The sequence below is a fragment of the Acanthaster planci genome, linkage group LG01 (genome assembly GCF_054643075.1).
Source record: "Acanthaster planci isolate LZ-2023a linkage group LG01, COTS_SCS, whole genome shotgun sequence".
In the NCBI taxonomy this organism is placed as follows: Eukaryota; Metazoa; Echinodermata; class Asteroidea; order Valvatida; family Acanthasteridae; genus Acanthaster; species Acanthaster planci.
Window position 1 is genome coordinate 39931568 of NC_141777.1, and position 16344 is coordinate 39947911.

Consider the following 16344-nt stretch of genomic DNA (forward strand, 5'->3'; position numbering starts at 1 on the left):
CATGTCTTATTGTAAAAACCCAGCGCGATAACAAAATATTAATGAACTCACGTGAAGAAATGCACCGATTTGGTGGAATGCAGTATGACGCCAAGTGAGGGCATAATGATGAACTGCGCCATACCGAACAGACTGTGTCCGATGGGCCGATCAACGCCGAGTGGATAACCCCTCAAGATTGTTGCCCTGGTTCGATTACCAGCCCCAGGACGTGGTCTCTCCTGTGCCTAGAGGATTTTTTCTCCGTGTTCTCCAATTTTTTCCTCCTTCCTTAAATGTGACATGTGTGACAAGTTGATAACGAAAATCAAAAGGGGGGAAGGAGAAGAGGAGTGTTTTCCCTTCTTTGAAGTCTGCAGCAGTGCATCTTATAGGACACAGGGCAGTTTTTAAAAATTACCATCACAATTTAGAGGTGTTATTATTACAACCAAACCTATAAAGAACATCAAGTAGTAGATAGTTATGGAGACCGTGACGATTTCCCGTTTTTTTTTTTAACTTAGAGAACGTCGAAAACTCTTTCCGAAAGGTACCAAAAGGTACTAAAACTAAAATAAGAAACAATTTCGGCACAATCACAAGATTCGACTCAATTAAGTCCCTGCTAGCGCAAACGAATTGAGTCCCTCATCAGAAGACTCGGCCTTGGAATTAAGGGCTTGTAAAACTCAAGTACCAAAAACTCGAACCACGGATGATTCACACCACGGATGTTTCTGTGTGATTCACTCCTTGTGGACTTTGAGTAGAGCGCCACCAACTATCCCATTAAAATCAGCCCTATTGAGTTACTTCATTTTCCTTCCTACATTGTTAATTTAGTTCCTTCTTTTCAACATAACAAAATCATTGTTTCTGAATTCAAACACTTTTGAATGTTGACGTTTTGTTCTGACGTCAGTGATTCTAGTCCTTCCCAAGCTAAAATAGAAATAAAAGCCGAAATTTCACTTGTTGATTGGGATCAGATGGTGTTCGAGTATGTGACTTGTGTGTTACTCGAATTGACCAAGAATAAATTTAGCTTGTCTCGACAACACAGGGTGACTCGACCCTTTGGACCTAATGACTCTACTAAGTTCAAATAATCTAAGTAGGCCTACTCGTGTGGAATCCTTTACAACATTGACACATGATAATAGTATTAATACTGTTCATTTTTGAGATAACTGTACCGGTGGAGTTTTCTAAATTGCACTGTTTGTTTGGAAAATTGATTTCAGAAACTTAAGTCGCTAACACTGCGATTTCTGCAATCGACACCTTAGCTGCTTTAGTGGAATTTTTTTCATTCAACGTAAAATACGAGCTGGAAAAATAACGGCTCTCTACCTTAGTGATTGTGAATGCAGCACGTACACGTAGGGCCCGGACGCCCAACACAAGTACAAATACAGGTATGCTGTCATTGAGGTTAATTATTCACGTGACGTCATTACTTCCGATTTCTCAACGGCAGTGACCGCATGCAATAACCAATGCATAGTTCGATCATACGTGTACATGTACAGTATACGTGTACGTATATTGTACTGTACACATGTACATGAAATGTTTGTGTGCATCTATATCTACGACCTGTGTACAGTACACATCTCACATGCTCGATATGTGGCGGCTGTTCCACCGGCCCTCCCACTATTCCTACTAAAAAGTGGCAGTTGGTGAGTATTGTCTTCGCTTTATCATGTATATTTGAGCGATGTTGGAAGGGACATTCACATCTGTAGTCCTAGGGGTGTAAGTTTGGCTTCCATACGTCTGTGGTGTACGAAAATCTAACTGTTGTGGGCCTGCGTGTTGTTGGTCGAGTGAGGACACTGCACTTGGGCATGTTGGGGGACGATTGGCGTGGAACGTTACTTGATAGTGGTACTTCTTTTCTTGCGAGTAAGCGGTTGGACGAGTAGCCTAGCTCATACATGTACGTATAATAGGTCTACATTAACTCTGGTATGTATGATCTCGACTCGTGTCGTGTTTGTAGTCATGGTAGAGGTAACTAGTCAGTGGTAGAATTGGTCCCGCCATGATCCCACAATAACCACAAAACCATACGTTGTCCTTGCTCCTACTAGTACCAGAGCATGTACACAGGTAGAGGTTTTGTCATTATTTATTACCACCTTCCTTATTCCATGTTGTTACCAAGTTTGTGGTGTTCCATATCTTTAACAAAGTCCACTTTTACAAAAATGCTGACTTTGACCTTGAGCACTTTTGATAATATTTAATTTAGGCTAAGTAAAAACTAGAGTTTTCTTACCCTCATTCAGTGAACAACGACAGCTCAGTTGGGTCATGCCACTTTACCTCTAGTATGGGTTACCAGACCCAGCCATTGTGAAAATACTCAGATTCAGAATTGGGGTTTGTTGTCCGCTACGCTCCCATGAAGTGCAGCGGATGCCGAACCCCACAGTTCTGGGAGTAGGCCTAGGTTGATGGTCTTCCATAGGCCTTTTTTTTCTAATCCCTGAAAAGGTAGAGAGTTATCTTTTTATTGTTTTAAATTGAATTCTACATTTATGTGTAATTGCAGGATACTTCATTTTGTCATGCTTGTTCTCTGTAGGAAGTGAAGTCTGAAATCGCTCTTGGTCTGAATTCCGTTTCATGAACATGAATTCACATCAACAGTTTTAGTGTGGAACTAGGTGAAAATTGTCACAAAATTTCAGAACCCCTCAAAAACGTACGACATATGTTCAGTTGTTTGGCCAGCACAGCGGCAGATTTATGCATAATGTACATGTATGTTGCCTTTTTTGCGTAGTGTACAAGTGTGATAGCTGTTAAAAGATGTGTGTGAGAATAGGCCGATCGTCCCCAACCGTGTTAGAAATTGACTACATTGTACATTTTACGGAAACTTTACACGCCCCACCCACATTGTAGGAAATAGTTAATGATACGTGTAATTTCATAAAGCCCACATGTATATGTATACATGCACTGAAGTAACTTCCTAGATTAGCCAAGGAACAGTTTATTTAATACTGTATTTGATGCGTGATTTTTTGCATGTGTGCTTGATGAATGGCAAAAGTAGCAATAAGCAAATGATGATGATGAATAGACCAGTGTCAGTTCTATATTTAATCGTGAATATGTTTGAGGTACCGTACATGTATGGTTATTTCAAATCATTGACAGACTTTCTAGATTATGTGATTAAATATAATTTCTTTGAGAATAACCAAGCTTTGTTTCCCAGTGTTTTTTTTTTACAAATCTAATTTTTGATCAAAATATTCAGAAAAGAAATTTTAGAAATAGCTCTAACATTACCATAGATGCCGGTTACCTTAAGTATGTCAAAGCTCTGGAATACGTGTACCAATAGTACCATATTTGGATGGCCTATTACATGTACGTCACAAATCTTGTGCAATCTGACCAATCACAAGGCTTGTTCTAGCAGCCAGAAATGAATTTTTCGGGTGTTTCCATGTTACAAGGTGCTTTTCTTAAATGTTGCAGCATGTGGAGCAAAAACACTAAACCAAAAATTTCCATTACAAAAATTCTATTGGGTGTGCAAAAAACCTGACTACAGATACAGACTAGAAGTGAAATTCTAAAACACATTTGTACTGATGGGATTTAAAATTGTCATTGCCAAGTTGAGATATTCAGAGTTTAATTTGGACAAAAATTGCTGTTTTAGTAGGGAAAGGTCACCATACCCATATGTGGTAAAACTCTAGACTGAAGTTATATTTTCTTAACCATCGATATAAAATAAAGTATCACATAGTAAAATATTTTGATATTTGAACTGAATTGTATTTGCTTAAAGAATTGTCTCAGTGCTTACGAATGACATTTTTCTTCGGGTGTGCATTATTGAGTGTGTACAAGCAGTTTATACAATCTGTGGGCAAGAAATTCAAAGCATGCTGTGATGTCATGATTGTACAGTGGTGTCAGTCCCTTCCCCAAGCCGTTGCAGGAAAATCCAATTTCCTTGCTTTTTGAAAGATTAATGACTTCTGGGAATAGGTCCTCATGTTACTGTGATAAAATGAAAGTTGCAGTAAAAAATTTGCATGTAAACAGTACATGTACGTATGTGCACCCTTAAAATACTCTGATGCTTACAATGTCATCTGGTTTGTGTTTTGAAATTTCTGAAGGATTTTTGTTTTTCATTTACTTCCAGGTTGCTGTCTTTAATTTGATGCTACAGATAAATCATCATGGCAACTAAAAAGAGGGGTCTACAAAGTTCCAAGCAAAGATCCAATTCATCTCCAGAGTTACAGCTTCAAGTCGTTGATAGCAGCTTCGGAGACAGACTTGGGCAAGTCAAGAAGAATGCAGACAGAGTCAGGAGTGGCAATGAGAATAATGGATCTTTGCAGCAGACACTGATGGCAACTTCTGGTGAGGGCTCCAAACACATAGATGCCTCAGAACACATCAGCAGAATCTCTAGTTTGACCACCACTTCACAGTCTGATGCAGTTCTGTGCAGTTCATGCGGCAAGACCACCTTTGGAGGTACAGATAAGACATCGCAACTGGCAGTCAGGCCTAAGATTCGCAACTTCAAGGCAAAGAGCTTATCACGGCAGAGGCAGAGACAGCCTCCAGCAGATCGTGTCATAATGACTGTGGATGACAATGCCGACACTGTGCACTCTTCAAGCTCAGAGACAGAAGAAGCAGCAGTTGCCCCTAAACAAGCTAAAAAGCATGGCTTCAGTCGTGTTGCTAGTGCACTTGTTGCAAGGTTCCGACTCAAGACACAAAGGCACCATCGCAGAGGCTCCACTAGTGATTCTGACTCATCGTCAAGTACCAACGACATTAAGATTGAGTCTCCTCGCCCTCGATCTAAATCATTTAGTGGTCGAATCATGCGCAAGTTTGCCACAAAAGAGAAAGCAAGTATTGAAAGAGACTCACCCAGTCACAACCTAACAAAGAGAAAAGCACACTCCCATGCCAGTCGCATCCAGTCCTGTATTGGAGTTGTCTTTGCAGGAAATGCAGTGGCAAAGCAGAAAGGAAAATCCTCCAAAAATGAAAATGATTCACAGAAGGCAAGGCGATACATCCCAGTTATCAATCTAGATGACTTCAATCCAGACGATTATCCAATTGAAAGCGAGGATGACATTCAGAGAGTCCTACGTGAACAAGAGATCCGTGATGGTGTGGACCCACCTCCAGGTTTTCAACCCCATTTTTTTGCTGAGGCCCAAACACATTCGGAGCCATCTGCTAAAGTGACTGATACAGAAAAACCATATCATCATACATGTACAAGTAAAATGAGGGAGGTAACGGTTACAAATAGTTGTAGTGCCTTAACCTCTGTAGCTAGTCCTGTAGTACATGGGCCAAGCCACACGACAGCAAATATCTATGACCAGTATGGTTCCCTAACACCAGAGGGAAACTACATTCCTCGGACAGTGCATACCCAGATTGACTACATGCACTGTTTGGTGCCTGACCAAAAGAGCATCATTGGAAGTAGCTTCTACTGGGGTAAAATTGATCGATTTGAGGCCGATCAACTTTTAGAAAACAAGCCAGAGGGGACATTCTTGTTGCGAGACAGTGCCCATGATGAGTTTGTCTTCTCTGTCAGTTTTCGACGGTATGGTCGTACTCTGCATGCTCGGATTGAACAGTGGAAACACAAGTTTAGTTTTGATGCTCATGATCCAGGGGTATACTCTTCAGACACAATCAGTGGTCTACTCAAACATTACAAAGATCCTACTTTCTGTATGTTCTTTGAACCTATGCTGACCATTCCACTACCTAGACCAAATCCACCTTCACTGCAGGAACTTGCAAGAGCCACAATTTGTTCATATACTACATATGATGGTATTGCACATCTAGCATTGCCACGGACATTAAAAGAGTACGCACGGGAATATCATTACAAACAGAGGGTTCGTATGAGACGATTTGAGGTACCGGAAATGCCAGTAGTTACAGAACAAAGGGTGGGGGTCATCACCAAAACATGCATTTCCCGGTAAATAATTTCTCACAGCTTATGTTTCAGCAAACAAGGCAACAGAAAACAGAGGCTTGGCCAGGTACATGTACATTTAAAGAACAAACTGAAATCTATTTTGAGTCTTTGTGAGAAGATAAAAATGGTTGACTGTATACAAAAAATTAATAAAAAAATACATTAGTTTGCTTCTCATTCACGTTTGCTTCTCATTCACTTTGCATAATGGAACTTGCTTGATTTCGCTCCTGTCCCTGTCAAATAAAATATCATACATGTACATGTAACTGTATGCGTGTGTACATGTCCATGGTTTGGTTTCCAACTGAAAATGTTTGGAGTGTGTCAAAAGATTCTTGAGTAGACAGCAATGCTACTAAACATGTGAAACCTTTCAGTGAAATTTCTTGGTGTATTTTGTTCGATAAAGAGAAAACCTGGAGATGGAGCTTTGTCCAATTCATGTTTAAATATGCCAACTTCAAATTGTCAAAATATTTACATACATGTAGAAATGTAGGCTTCTACATGTATTTGGCACACATCTAGCAGCATTTGAAACAGTGTCCAAATTTGTCTTCTGCTAAATGAAGGTGTCTTGAGTTGCCGAAGCTGTAAGCTTTTACATGGACATGTGTACAGAGTATTCAAGAACACCAAAATATGATACCACACTGGCTAATTGGTCAAAATTTCACCACCTACATGTAGTATTGCAATGCAAGAGTTTAGGCAGTGGTGTCTTGGCAATTCCACTCCCACAGAAAGATACATCTTGCTTGTGGGGCTGTTTTCAAATGCCACACACATTAACTGTATTATCTCTGACTTTTAGTGTGAAAAAGATGTGTATTCATGATTAAAATGATACATACATGTATTTACTGTGACTTCAGTGACAAGAAAAATGTATGTATTTGACTCAGTACAAGAATACCTGTACTTTTAAATGCTGAATATTTTGTACCCATAGGTATTTGATAGTACAAGTTAATATATTTTTGAAATGAATATGATAAACGGGTATTAACTGCTGTACACCATTTACGCTGTCCAAGTACATACCGTACATGTATTGATGATTTCTACAAAGATGAAATACAGATCTACAGTAGGAACAGGCAAGATGATAAGAGAAATTGTGTTTGTATGATTGCCAAGGGTACGGACGTGTGCGTATCCATGACTTACATTTATCTTCAGTGCAAAAATTATGCAAAACCCCTCTTACTGCAATTTTACATACTGTACATGAACCTGAAATATTTCTGCACATACACTACTATGTATGGTACGTTTACATGTATGTTTTTGTATGTGTGTGTACTTGTATGCATGTGACTCTGATTTACAATGTACAGTGAATCAGTGCAAGAAAATCAGTTGTGTGGACCACACGTGTTGAAATTGTACACACTGTGGATATAAAATTGTATGGGGACAAAATTTTATCCACACAACTGAATTGGTTACGACTTCCCTAACAAAAAGAAATTGACCCCTCTAAACATACATTAACTGAACAGTACCTTGCTGTGGCTTTGGAGTCATTGTATGGTGACAGTGCCTGGCCCATCATGGCCATGTACGTACACATAAATCTATTCAGTTGTTGAGACATGATGTAGCACCACTGTGCATATACACTGTTCAGACTTGTAAAAAAAACATCAATAAGTCTGCAGCCTTCATATTCTCTTGCCTGACCTTTATGTAGAGTAAGAGTTGACAGTGGCCATTAAGGTATAATGTACATGTACTGGTACCTGTACAAATCATCACAGCAATGTACATGTACGTGTACATTGTAGTGTGCATACATGTACTGTACATGTACAGTGTGTGCATGTGTTGTGCCATATTGGACAAACAGTGGACTTGCACTGTTCAAGTTTGTGGCCTTGGTGTTCAGTGTCTGGGCTAGAGTTGACCATGGCCTGAACAAAGACAAACCATTCTAAATTGTGTTTTGTGTACAAACTATACATGTACATCTTTTCCTTCCTCCATGGTAGAATTTACATGTAAAGCCCTTCATAACAGTTCATGTACTGTACATGCATCATTTTGTTCAGAAGTATACAGATTTTGCTCTGCTAAATCAAAATAGTTTTCTTATTGGAGAGCCTTTCTCCAATTATGTGGGAATTTCTGATGTAATTTGATACAAAAAATGTGTGCATGTAGAACACTTTGTGTACTTCATAACATTATGTACAGTTTTTCTCAAACTGCCACCGTATGTGTACCAGATAATTTGTATGCACATGCAGGGCAGACACTATGTAAATCAATGTATGTATGTACCTGTATGTAGTTCTTTGCAGTGTGTCACATGCAGGATTCACACATTTGGTAGGAATGTATTGTGGATTTGATTGTACAAAAATTTCAGTTATTAGACATTCAACGTTGTTCGTGCCATATTCCCTGGGCAGTGTAAATTATTTTTTCCTCATGAATGTTGAATTGAAATGGTTAACCCGTTGTTCTATATTCATTGAACATGTACATGTACATGTATGGTAAGGTTTTGCCTTAGTTAAATTGTGAGTACACTAAAAGATCCCTGGTTCACACACAGGAGTCTTTTTTGCAATATGCGTTATTTGACTTGTCGGTTTTTCCAAATTAGAACAAAATGGACAATTTAGGACTGCATGACTGTTGTTGTGCACTGTCATTTTTGTTATTAGAGCTCATGTAACATCTGCATGAATACAAGCTGTAACACATTTTCAGACAACTGTACCACTTCCATACAGAGCCATTATTATGGCTACATGTACTGGAGGTATGCACATGTACTCAGGTTCATGTGCCTGTTTGGATATATACATTGTTCATGTACAAATACATGTACAGTGTATGTGTTTTTTCTCTTTGCTCTGGGCATCCTCTAAGGTGGCTGCTTGTTCAATTTGTTGGCTGTTACAGATTTTACCAGATTACAAATGTGTGGATTGATTTACCCATGAAATTAATCTACACTGTTGCGTACAGACGTTAAGACAAGGATATGTTGTCTTCCTTCAGTTCTGTAATAATTATCATATGAATGAATCCTGGGTGGTTTGGGTTATGTTCACTCTGGACGTACATGTTCTGTACATGTACCTGTGTATGCACATGAAAAACATGTACATGTACATGTTTGTGAATTTCCTTGTTTCATTTACTGAGTGTTCATGTTGCAGTCATTTGGCATTACTTGTGTAGTTTTTGTTTGTGCTCATGTCTTATGGTTTCATACTGGGCAGTGTAGATTACAGAGCAGAATAAGGCCTCTCTTATGATATTGTGATTCATTTTTTTTGATCCCCCAACTAATGCCAAAGGTCGTTGAAGTTGACCCCAATAATTACAATAAACCTGAATTATTGTACACACTTCCTTACATAGTCTCGCTCTGCAGTCAACCTTTAGTAAACAGCATCAAAACATGTTCAGACTTGTCCAGAATTTGGGGATGATATGCCGACTGCTGTTTTTTTCATTTTTGTTTGCACTTTGATTTTGTTCGTGTCTAACTGATCTGTGTGGTGACTGTTCAATTGTTCTATTGTACAATACACATGCAATATCATCTTTTGGTTAGATAAAGTGATCAAAGAAATATCTGTACTAAGGGTTGTGTCCACAAGACCTTGGTAGGTTGAAACCTGCCCCTCCCCCCAAGTTGGGAAAGACCCAGATTGCTCAATCATTTCCTGTTTCAATATCTGTATTGTTGGACTTGAACAACTGAGTCCAATATTGATGCTAGGTCTGTTCAGACGGCTGTGTAAGTTCCAGAGGGTGTATTATACATTTGGAGGTTTCTTTATTTCCAATATAAAAAGGGTTATTTAGGCTTATATCTATAAATTATTGTAACTTGTGTATATTGTACAATTATACTAATGTTAATTTATATGTACCTAATTCAATTATGAAGTTTAGAATCTTGCATGCATGCTTTCACAGAATTTTTATCTGTAAAAGTAAATGTTTGCATGTGCTTTTGTGGCAGTATGCTCTGAAATGTGCATATGTAGTTGAATCAGAGTTCCTTTTTTCTTACAGGCCTATGTGCTGCCAATATTAATTGATTTTCTTACTCATGAATTCATGATATGACTGTCTGGTTAGTATTTAAATTTTTTACAAAGATGAAGGAAGCTCCTTATTCTGATTTGAATTTCACAACCATGAGAGATGTAATGGAACTTGAGTTTTTTGGGTGGTTTGTTATTTTCATTTTTAAGATTGCTCACCATCATTTAAATGAAAATCTGCAGATTTCTTTCAAATACAGCTGGGATACAGCATTTGGGGGGGTTAGAATATATCTGCTACGATCCACTTTGTTTGCTTACACTGTTTTTGTATTTTTGCAAGGACAAGTGACATGATGGAAGTTGTGTATCTGCAAAAAAAATAGTGCCATAAGTCTGATTTAATCAAATGGGTGTCATCCATAACTTGTATTTTGGCAAGCACACTCAAAAGCCTCTTTAACAATTTCCATTTTTTCCCAAGCATCCAGGAAATGGACAATTCAGGTATTGCTTATCTGCAAAAGAGTCATAAATTGATGTTGGAAAACAAAACCCTAAAAATAACTAAAGGCAAATCTACTAGGGGACTTTTCCCCCCAATTTCTGTTTGTACAGTGTTTATTCATTTAGCTATTATAGCTTTTCAAAATATGGTTTCTTGAAAGTGATGCATATTTTTGTTTTATTAAAGCTTTTCATTTCAATGTGCCTAAACATAAACTTATGCAGACAGTCCTGTGTTTACATTTGTGATATAAAGTATGCTTTTCATGTAATTGAAAGTGCTTTGTTAATGCAACACAGCAGTGAGATCCATACAGTGAGAATAGAATGGCATAAAATGCAAAACTGAAAGCTAAAGTATTTGGGACTAACTCTTTGGTTGTGAGTCTGTTAAATATAATTCTAGCTTCAAAATTTAAGGTTGATATCATAAAGTAATTTGGGCAGTACATGTTTTTAGCAGAGTAATATCTATCGACACCCAGCTATTCTTGTAGTTGAAATAGAAAACTTTAAAATGCTGTCCAGAAATAAATCAGGTTTCCTCTTGAATAAAAATAAAAGTACACTCTTGTGTTCCAAATACAGGTATTTAATTAAACATTTCATGATTGGATCGCCTGTTACATGTAACATGTACATTAATACCTTTGTCAACATGAAAAATGTAGAAAAGCAGACATAGGGGCAGTTTAATTGGCTAGTTGGCTGCACAAAAATATGTACCCAGCTGAAAAATGAATTTCAAATTACCAAAAATAACTTCATTACACTTGTGATCAGACAGCCGATGTAGTTGAGAAATTCATCCACACATACATTAACTTGCCATGTTGGACGTGACTGATGGCAAAACAACCATCTGTGGGAAGTCACTACAGCTGCTAGTCAAAATCTCTGATAGACCTACTTCTACAAGCTACTCCCTGTCCCATCCCTTCAAAAGTAATTCTGATGTGGCTCCACATCTGCACATAATGTACTGTACATACATGTACGTAGACTCAAGTCACTGAAGACTTTTCAAGCTGAATTCCTTCTCTCATATATCTTCTTTGCAATGCAATGATGTCACTACTGTTGACTAGTGACAAAGTAAACAGGTTATCCCTACCCCTCAGGGAATCAAATGGTTTAACTTATGCCAAGTATGTGCATCAATACTCCAAGGTATTAACAGTCTGTCTAGGTGCATGCTACACTCTTCATATTTTGGATAAATTCTGCAAGTTTTTCTTCTGAATAGTTTGTGGACAATTCTATATACATGTATATATGGGGTCCTATTTATTTTTATATATACTGTATACACTTACATGCAAGTATTGTTTCACACAGCTTCAATCCAAAGTGAATATATTTTAGTTCTAAATGTACATGTATGTATTACATCTTCCATGAGAGTGAACTACAGTGTTCAACCTAGCAACAAGGCCAAAAACAAAGTAGGGGCAACTATCAAAGACAGTAAGCCAGTTCAGTATTCCAACATTGCATGCCCAGCACGAGGCTGTTCGGAAACAGCTACACGCACAATAATCTGTCTTATCAGTGCAGCCATACACTTACTCAAGTGCATGCTTTGTCCTCAAAAAACCATGGCTTTTTGAAATACCAAACTGGCTCATTCAGCGCAATAGTACTGATAAGCTGTGGGTTTTTTTTAACCCATTTTAACACAACCACCTGCAAGTAAACGACTAGCTCCAGGTTCCACTGAATTTTCTAAATGCAATTTTACTAATTTATTACTGGAATCAGTTAAATCTGGCAATCATTGTTAGTCATTTTCCAGAAAATCTGACAAACTATTGTCTGCTTAGCCAGCAGCTTAGACAGGCAATCTTTTCATACCCTATGGGGTTTGAATCAAAATCAAAACAGAGGTTTCCAAAGCACGAACCCTTGAAGACAGAGGAAAGATCTATGGGATGAGTGAGACTTTCAGTAACAGACAGGTCACATTCAGTTCGCAGGGGAAAAAAATCCAATGAAACACCCAAGTGTAATGCATACAGAAGATCAAGGCCTTAAGGGTTCTGATTTTTCCTTTATTTGTACAAAATTCTAAGGTTTGTTCAGAAAGATTACTTGTCCTGTTTTTTATTTAACCATCTCATACATTTTATACCCCAAGCAAAACCATGCTTCAAATAATTCATGAGCATTCATTGTTACATTTATTGACCAAAAATAGTAAACTAATTATAAAATGAACATAAAAGACAATGTGAAACTAAATATTTGTATATACTTAAAGACACTTAGGTATTTTGATGGTACTAATATTGTGACAGTTGAGGAGAGGCAGATGTGTGTCCATGTCCAGGATGCCAGACTGAGACACTGCGAATTTGGTCTATTTTTCCCCAAACCTGGAAATTGATAGGGTAAAGGATCAATGAAAAGCTGAATATGGAAAGTTCTTTTAAAAATAATCTATTGGCATACTAAAGGCATGTTACACCCACCTAAAGACAGCATTTTCTGCAGAAATCTTTGGACCTTGAGATTGGGACACCATTTTTGTTTACAATTCTTGATTGAGTAAAGTCATGAACTTATATGAATAATTTCAATATAAGGCTCAAACGAAACTGTCGATTGGCTCCCTTGGAAAATTGAGGGAAAAACAATGAAAAACATAAGATATGAAAACAAAATATCCAAGACCTTCCTCTGCTAATGATTTGTGTGGTGATAGCGCCCTGTAACAGTGTACATGTACCTGTGTGGTTCATGTAAGGGAATAACTACCGGAAGGTCTTGGAACCAAGACTGCTTACAATTAACCTTGCTTAACCTTTTTTTAAGACACAACAGGATGCTGTAATATATCTTTATGGGAATTATATTGACGAACATCAGAATTGTTACCTTGCCTGCAAACAAAAAAAGAGAGAGAGAACAGAATATAAAATGAAGTATGGGCAAAGTGAATCCATCCATCCCTAGTAGTATAAACAAAAAATAAAATATGCACAATTTTTTTTTAAAGTACCAGTAGATTGTCAAGTCTACATTTGCCCAGACTCAAATGGTTCCATGGCCTTGACATCGGGCTGAAAATCAAGTGCTTTGTATGTCACAAGTCGGAATGAAACAACTTTCCATTTATAATGAATACACTGCACGATTATCTTGAAATGACAAAACCAGATCTTATTTTGATTTGATGGCAAGAGTGCCAGGTAAAAATTCTGAACCTCAACCCTGACCATAGCTCAAGGGAAAATCAGCAATTCCTGAGTTTAGTACAATTCATACTGACATTAAATCTTTTCTTTTCGCAATTCTATTCTTATTCTTGGCTGAAGGTGACAAATAATTCATATTTGCCTTCAAGAAATTTCCAATCAAATAACAAAAGGGTAGGAAAATATCCTCTACAGATATAAAAACACAATTAGAGTTTCATTTGCAAGAACAGATGTTCTTAACAGGCTATGTAACAGAGCTTGGCATTGCAAAAGGTGTCCCTACAGGCTTGAATAGTTGGAAATAAACTTGACCAACCAGTTGCTAAAGATATCTCGGCCATTTCCGCCCTATTACAACTGAAAAACTCATAAATGTGACTGCTAAATTGAGTTCACACAAAGTTGGACAGAAAAAAATGTTTAGTATTTCCAAAAAAAGAAATGATGACAGTGGCGACAGTAATGGTGGTGGGCGGGAGACCCCATAGGCTTCTCACAGAAAATTGATTACATCCTCTGGTAGTTAAGTTGGACTTCCTAAGTCCATGTGCAAGCTAGTGATGTGAGCTTCATATCCTTTTCTTCACCCACTCTGGGGGTCCGAAAGTTCAGTGATCTCTGTCAGTTCTCAGTTGGAACCCCATCTGCAGAGTGTTGATAACATACCTGTGATCTTAAGTCCTTCGAGTCCTCCCCCACCCAGTTTTAATTTAATGATGGGGCAAGGGTTGTCCATACATTAAAAAACACTGTTCCCCCACTAGGTATTCTGAGGATATTGTTTATGAAGTATGCCTTTGCTGACACCTGTCCAAGTTTGTCATCTGTTTAAAGGGGATCTGTACTGTATGACAAGATTCTAAGGTCAAGGTCACAAAACTAGTTAAATGTCCCCCCCCATAAAAAAGAAAGGAAATGCCTTGAAATACAGGTGATTGAAACTCACTGAGCTGTAAATTTGGAACTGCAACAAGACTCCCAAATAAAGGACATGATCGTGTAGCCTGTCTATTTTCAGGTCTATGGAGAAGTCATTTCTACCATGCAATTGCCATTTGTTATCATTTCCTGTCAATAATGACAAATTCTTTGAAAATAGCAATCTGGTCAAGTATGCACGGTGTTTGGCTCTGGTCCATTAAAGTAAAACTAAAAGTAGCCTCTTTATAGAGAATCCAGTGAGCACAATTTTTTTGCTGCATGGAAAAGTGCTTAAATTTCTCCAAATGAATGAGTAGTACAGTGCTATTTTCCTGTGGCTTCTGAATGCTTCGCCTTAATTAACTAGCAAATTTACAACAGCATTTTACAGACTCTGATCGGGCCTTCCAGTGTCAGAAATCCCTTCTCCCCTTTTCTTTGCCTCAACAACTGTTTCCAATCACTCTTACAAACTTGATACTCCCCTGAAGATTCTGAGCATAAAAAAATGCTAGAGAAGCATCCAACTCAACAACCATAAACATCTGTATATGTCACCTTGGCCCTTAAAAAAAAATACCAGTGCCTTATATCACTTTTTTCATGACAATTTCCTGCTTTCTGACTTTTTAAATGTTTTTTACTGGTAGCCTTGGGATGCCTCAAAGCTTGCTCCTCTAGCCCTGACCTGATATTACATGTGGGGACCTTGATTTTTTGTATAACTTGATTTATCATGTCACAGAGGCATGCTTGTATGAGGATTGAAGACTTCTGTGAAGCAATAGAACACCTTGTTGTGAATGGCGGTGTGGGAAGGGGTACAAAAGAGGGAACAGGAGATTGTCCAGATGGGAGTAAGAGTGAAGGAGGGCATCTTAAAGAGGAATGATGATGAGATGGTTAATACTTCAAGCTACACAGATGACATCAAGTAGTTCCATGTGTATTATATTGTAACACAGAACTGTCTGAATGTGAGCCACTAACTTGCTATCAGTAGCCAATAATAGATAGCTCACTGATTCTTACCAACCTTAAAATGGTCGCAAGAAGTTGCTTTTAGTTTCAAGTTTTAAAATATACATGCAGGGTGTCAAGGGTCTTACCTTTCCCGCATCACACCCCTTGGTGGATTGTCAATGTGCTGTTTTTACTTGTACATTTTATGCATGCATATAAACGTTTTTAGACTGCAGTTTTGTCTATCTGTTCATCTGTCTGTATGTGTGTTTCTAAGTCTGTTTGTCTATACCTCTCTGTCCTGGCTTTCATACTGTTTGCATCTGTACCACTTGCATCTCTCTGAGTGTCACCATGTGTTAGTATATCTGTCCATCTGCCTGTCCATCCTCATTTCTCTTGTTTAATTCCTTTTGTCTGTTTTAATTGTTTCGTCTGTCTTTATTAACCAGAATAGGCCAATGTCTTGTCTCATGTGGGTCCATTCATTTGTCCATCTGTTGTGTGTTTCCACACTGTTTAAGTCTCATCTAAGTCTCCTTACTGTGGTTCATTTTTGTCTTTTAGTTGTTGTCATCACACTGTTTGAATTGATTGATGTTCTGTGTCTGTCCATCTACATCAGCTTCTTTTGACAATTTGATTAATGTATACCTATTGGAAATTTTTAAATTTTTTTAAGTGCCTCGAGCATGAATTCTTTGACAGATTTGGCACTATACAAAAT

At 38.0% G+C, this 16344-nt stretch overlaps 2 protein-coding genes across 3 annotated transcripts in view; one reads left to right on the plus strand and one right to left on the minus strand.

The window, feature by feature from the left end:
- Window positions 1–1499: 1499 nt before the first annotated feature.
- On the plus strand, window positions 1500–10884 carry LOC110980612 (uncharacterized). Of its 2 annotated transcripts, none has more exons than XM_022237453.2 (2): window positions 1500–1667; window positions 4169–10884. In XM_022237453.2, the coding sequence occupies exon 2, from the start codon at window positions 4206–4208 to the stop codon at window positions 6009–6011; it is 1806 nt and encodes a 601-aa protein (XP_022093145.2). In that variant the 5' UTR covers window positions 1500–1667; window positions 4169–4205; the 3' UTR covers window positions 6012–10884. The 2 variants fall into 2 exon arrangements, with proteins under 2 accessions (XP_022093145.2, XP_022093146.2); XM_022237454.2 differs by lacking the exon at window positions 1500–1667 and adding an exon at window positions 1702–1927.
- Window positions 10885–11104: 220 nt separating this feature from the next.
- aldh6a1 (aldehyde dehydrogenase 6 family member A1) overlaps window positions 11105–16344 on the minus strand; it is a 90930-nt gene continuing 85690 nt past the window's right edge. Inside the window, exon 14 of the mRNA XM_022237458.2 lies at window positions 11105–12908. The gene's annotated coding sequence lies outside the window, so the exon portion shown is untranslated. The remainder of the gene's footprint in view (window positions 12909–16344) is intronic.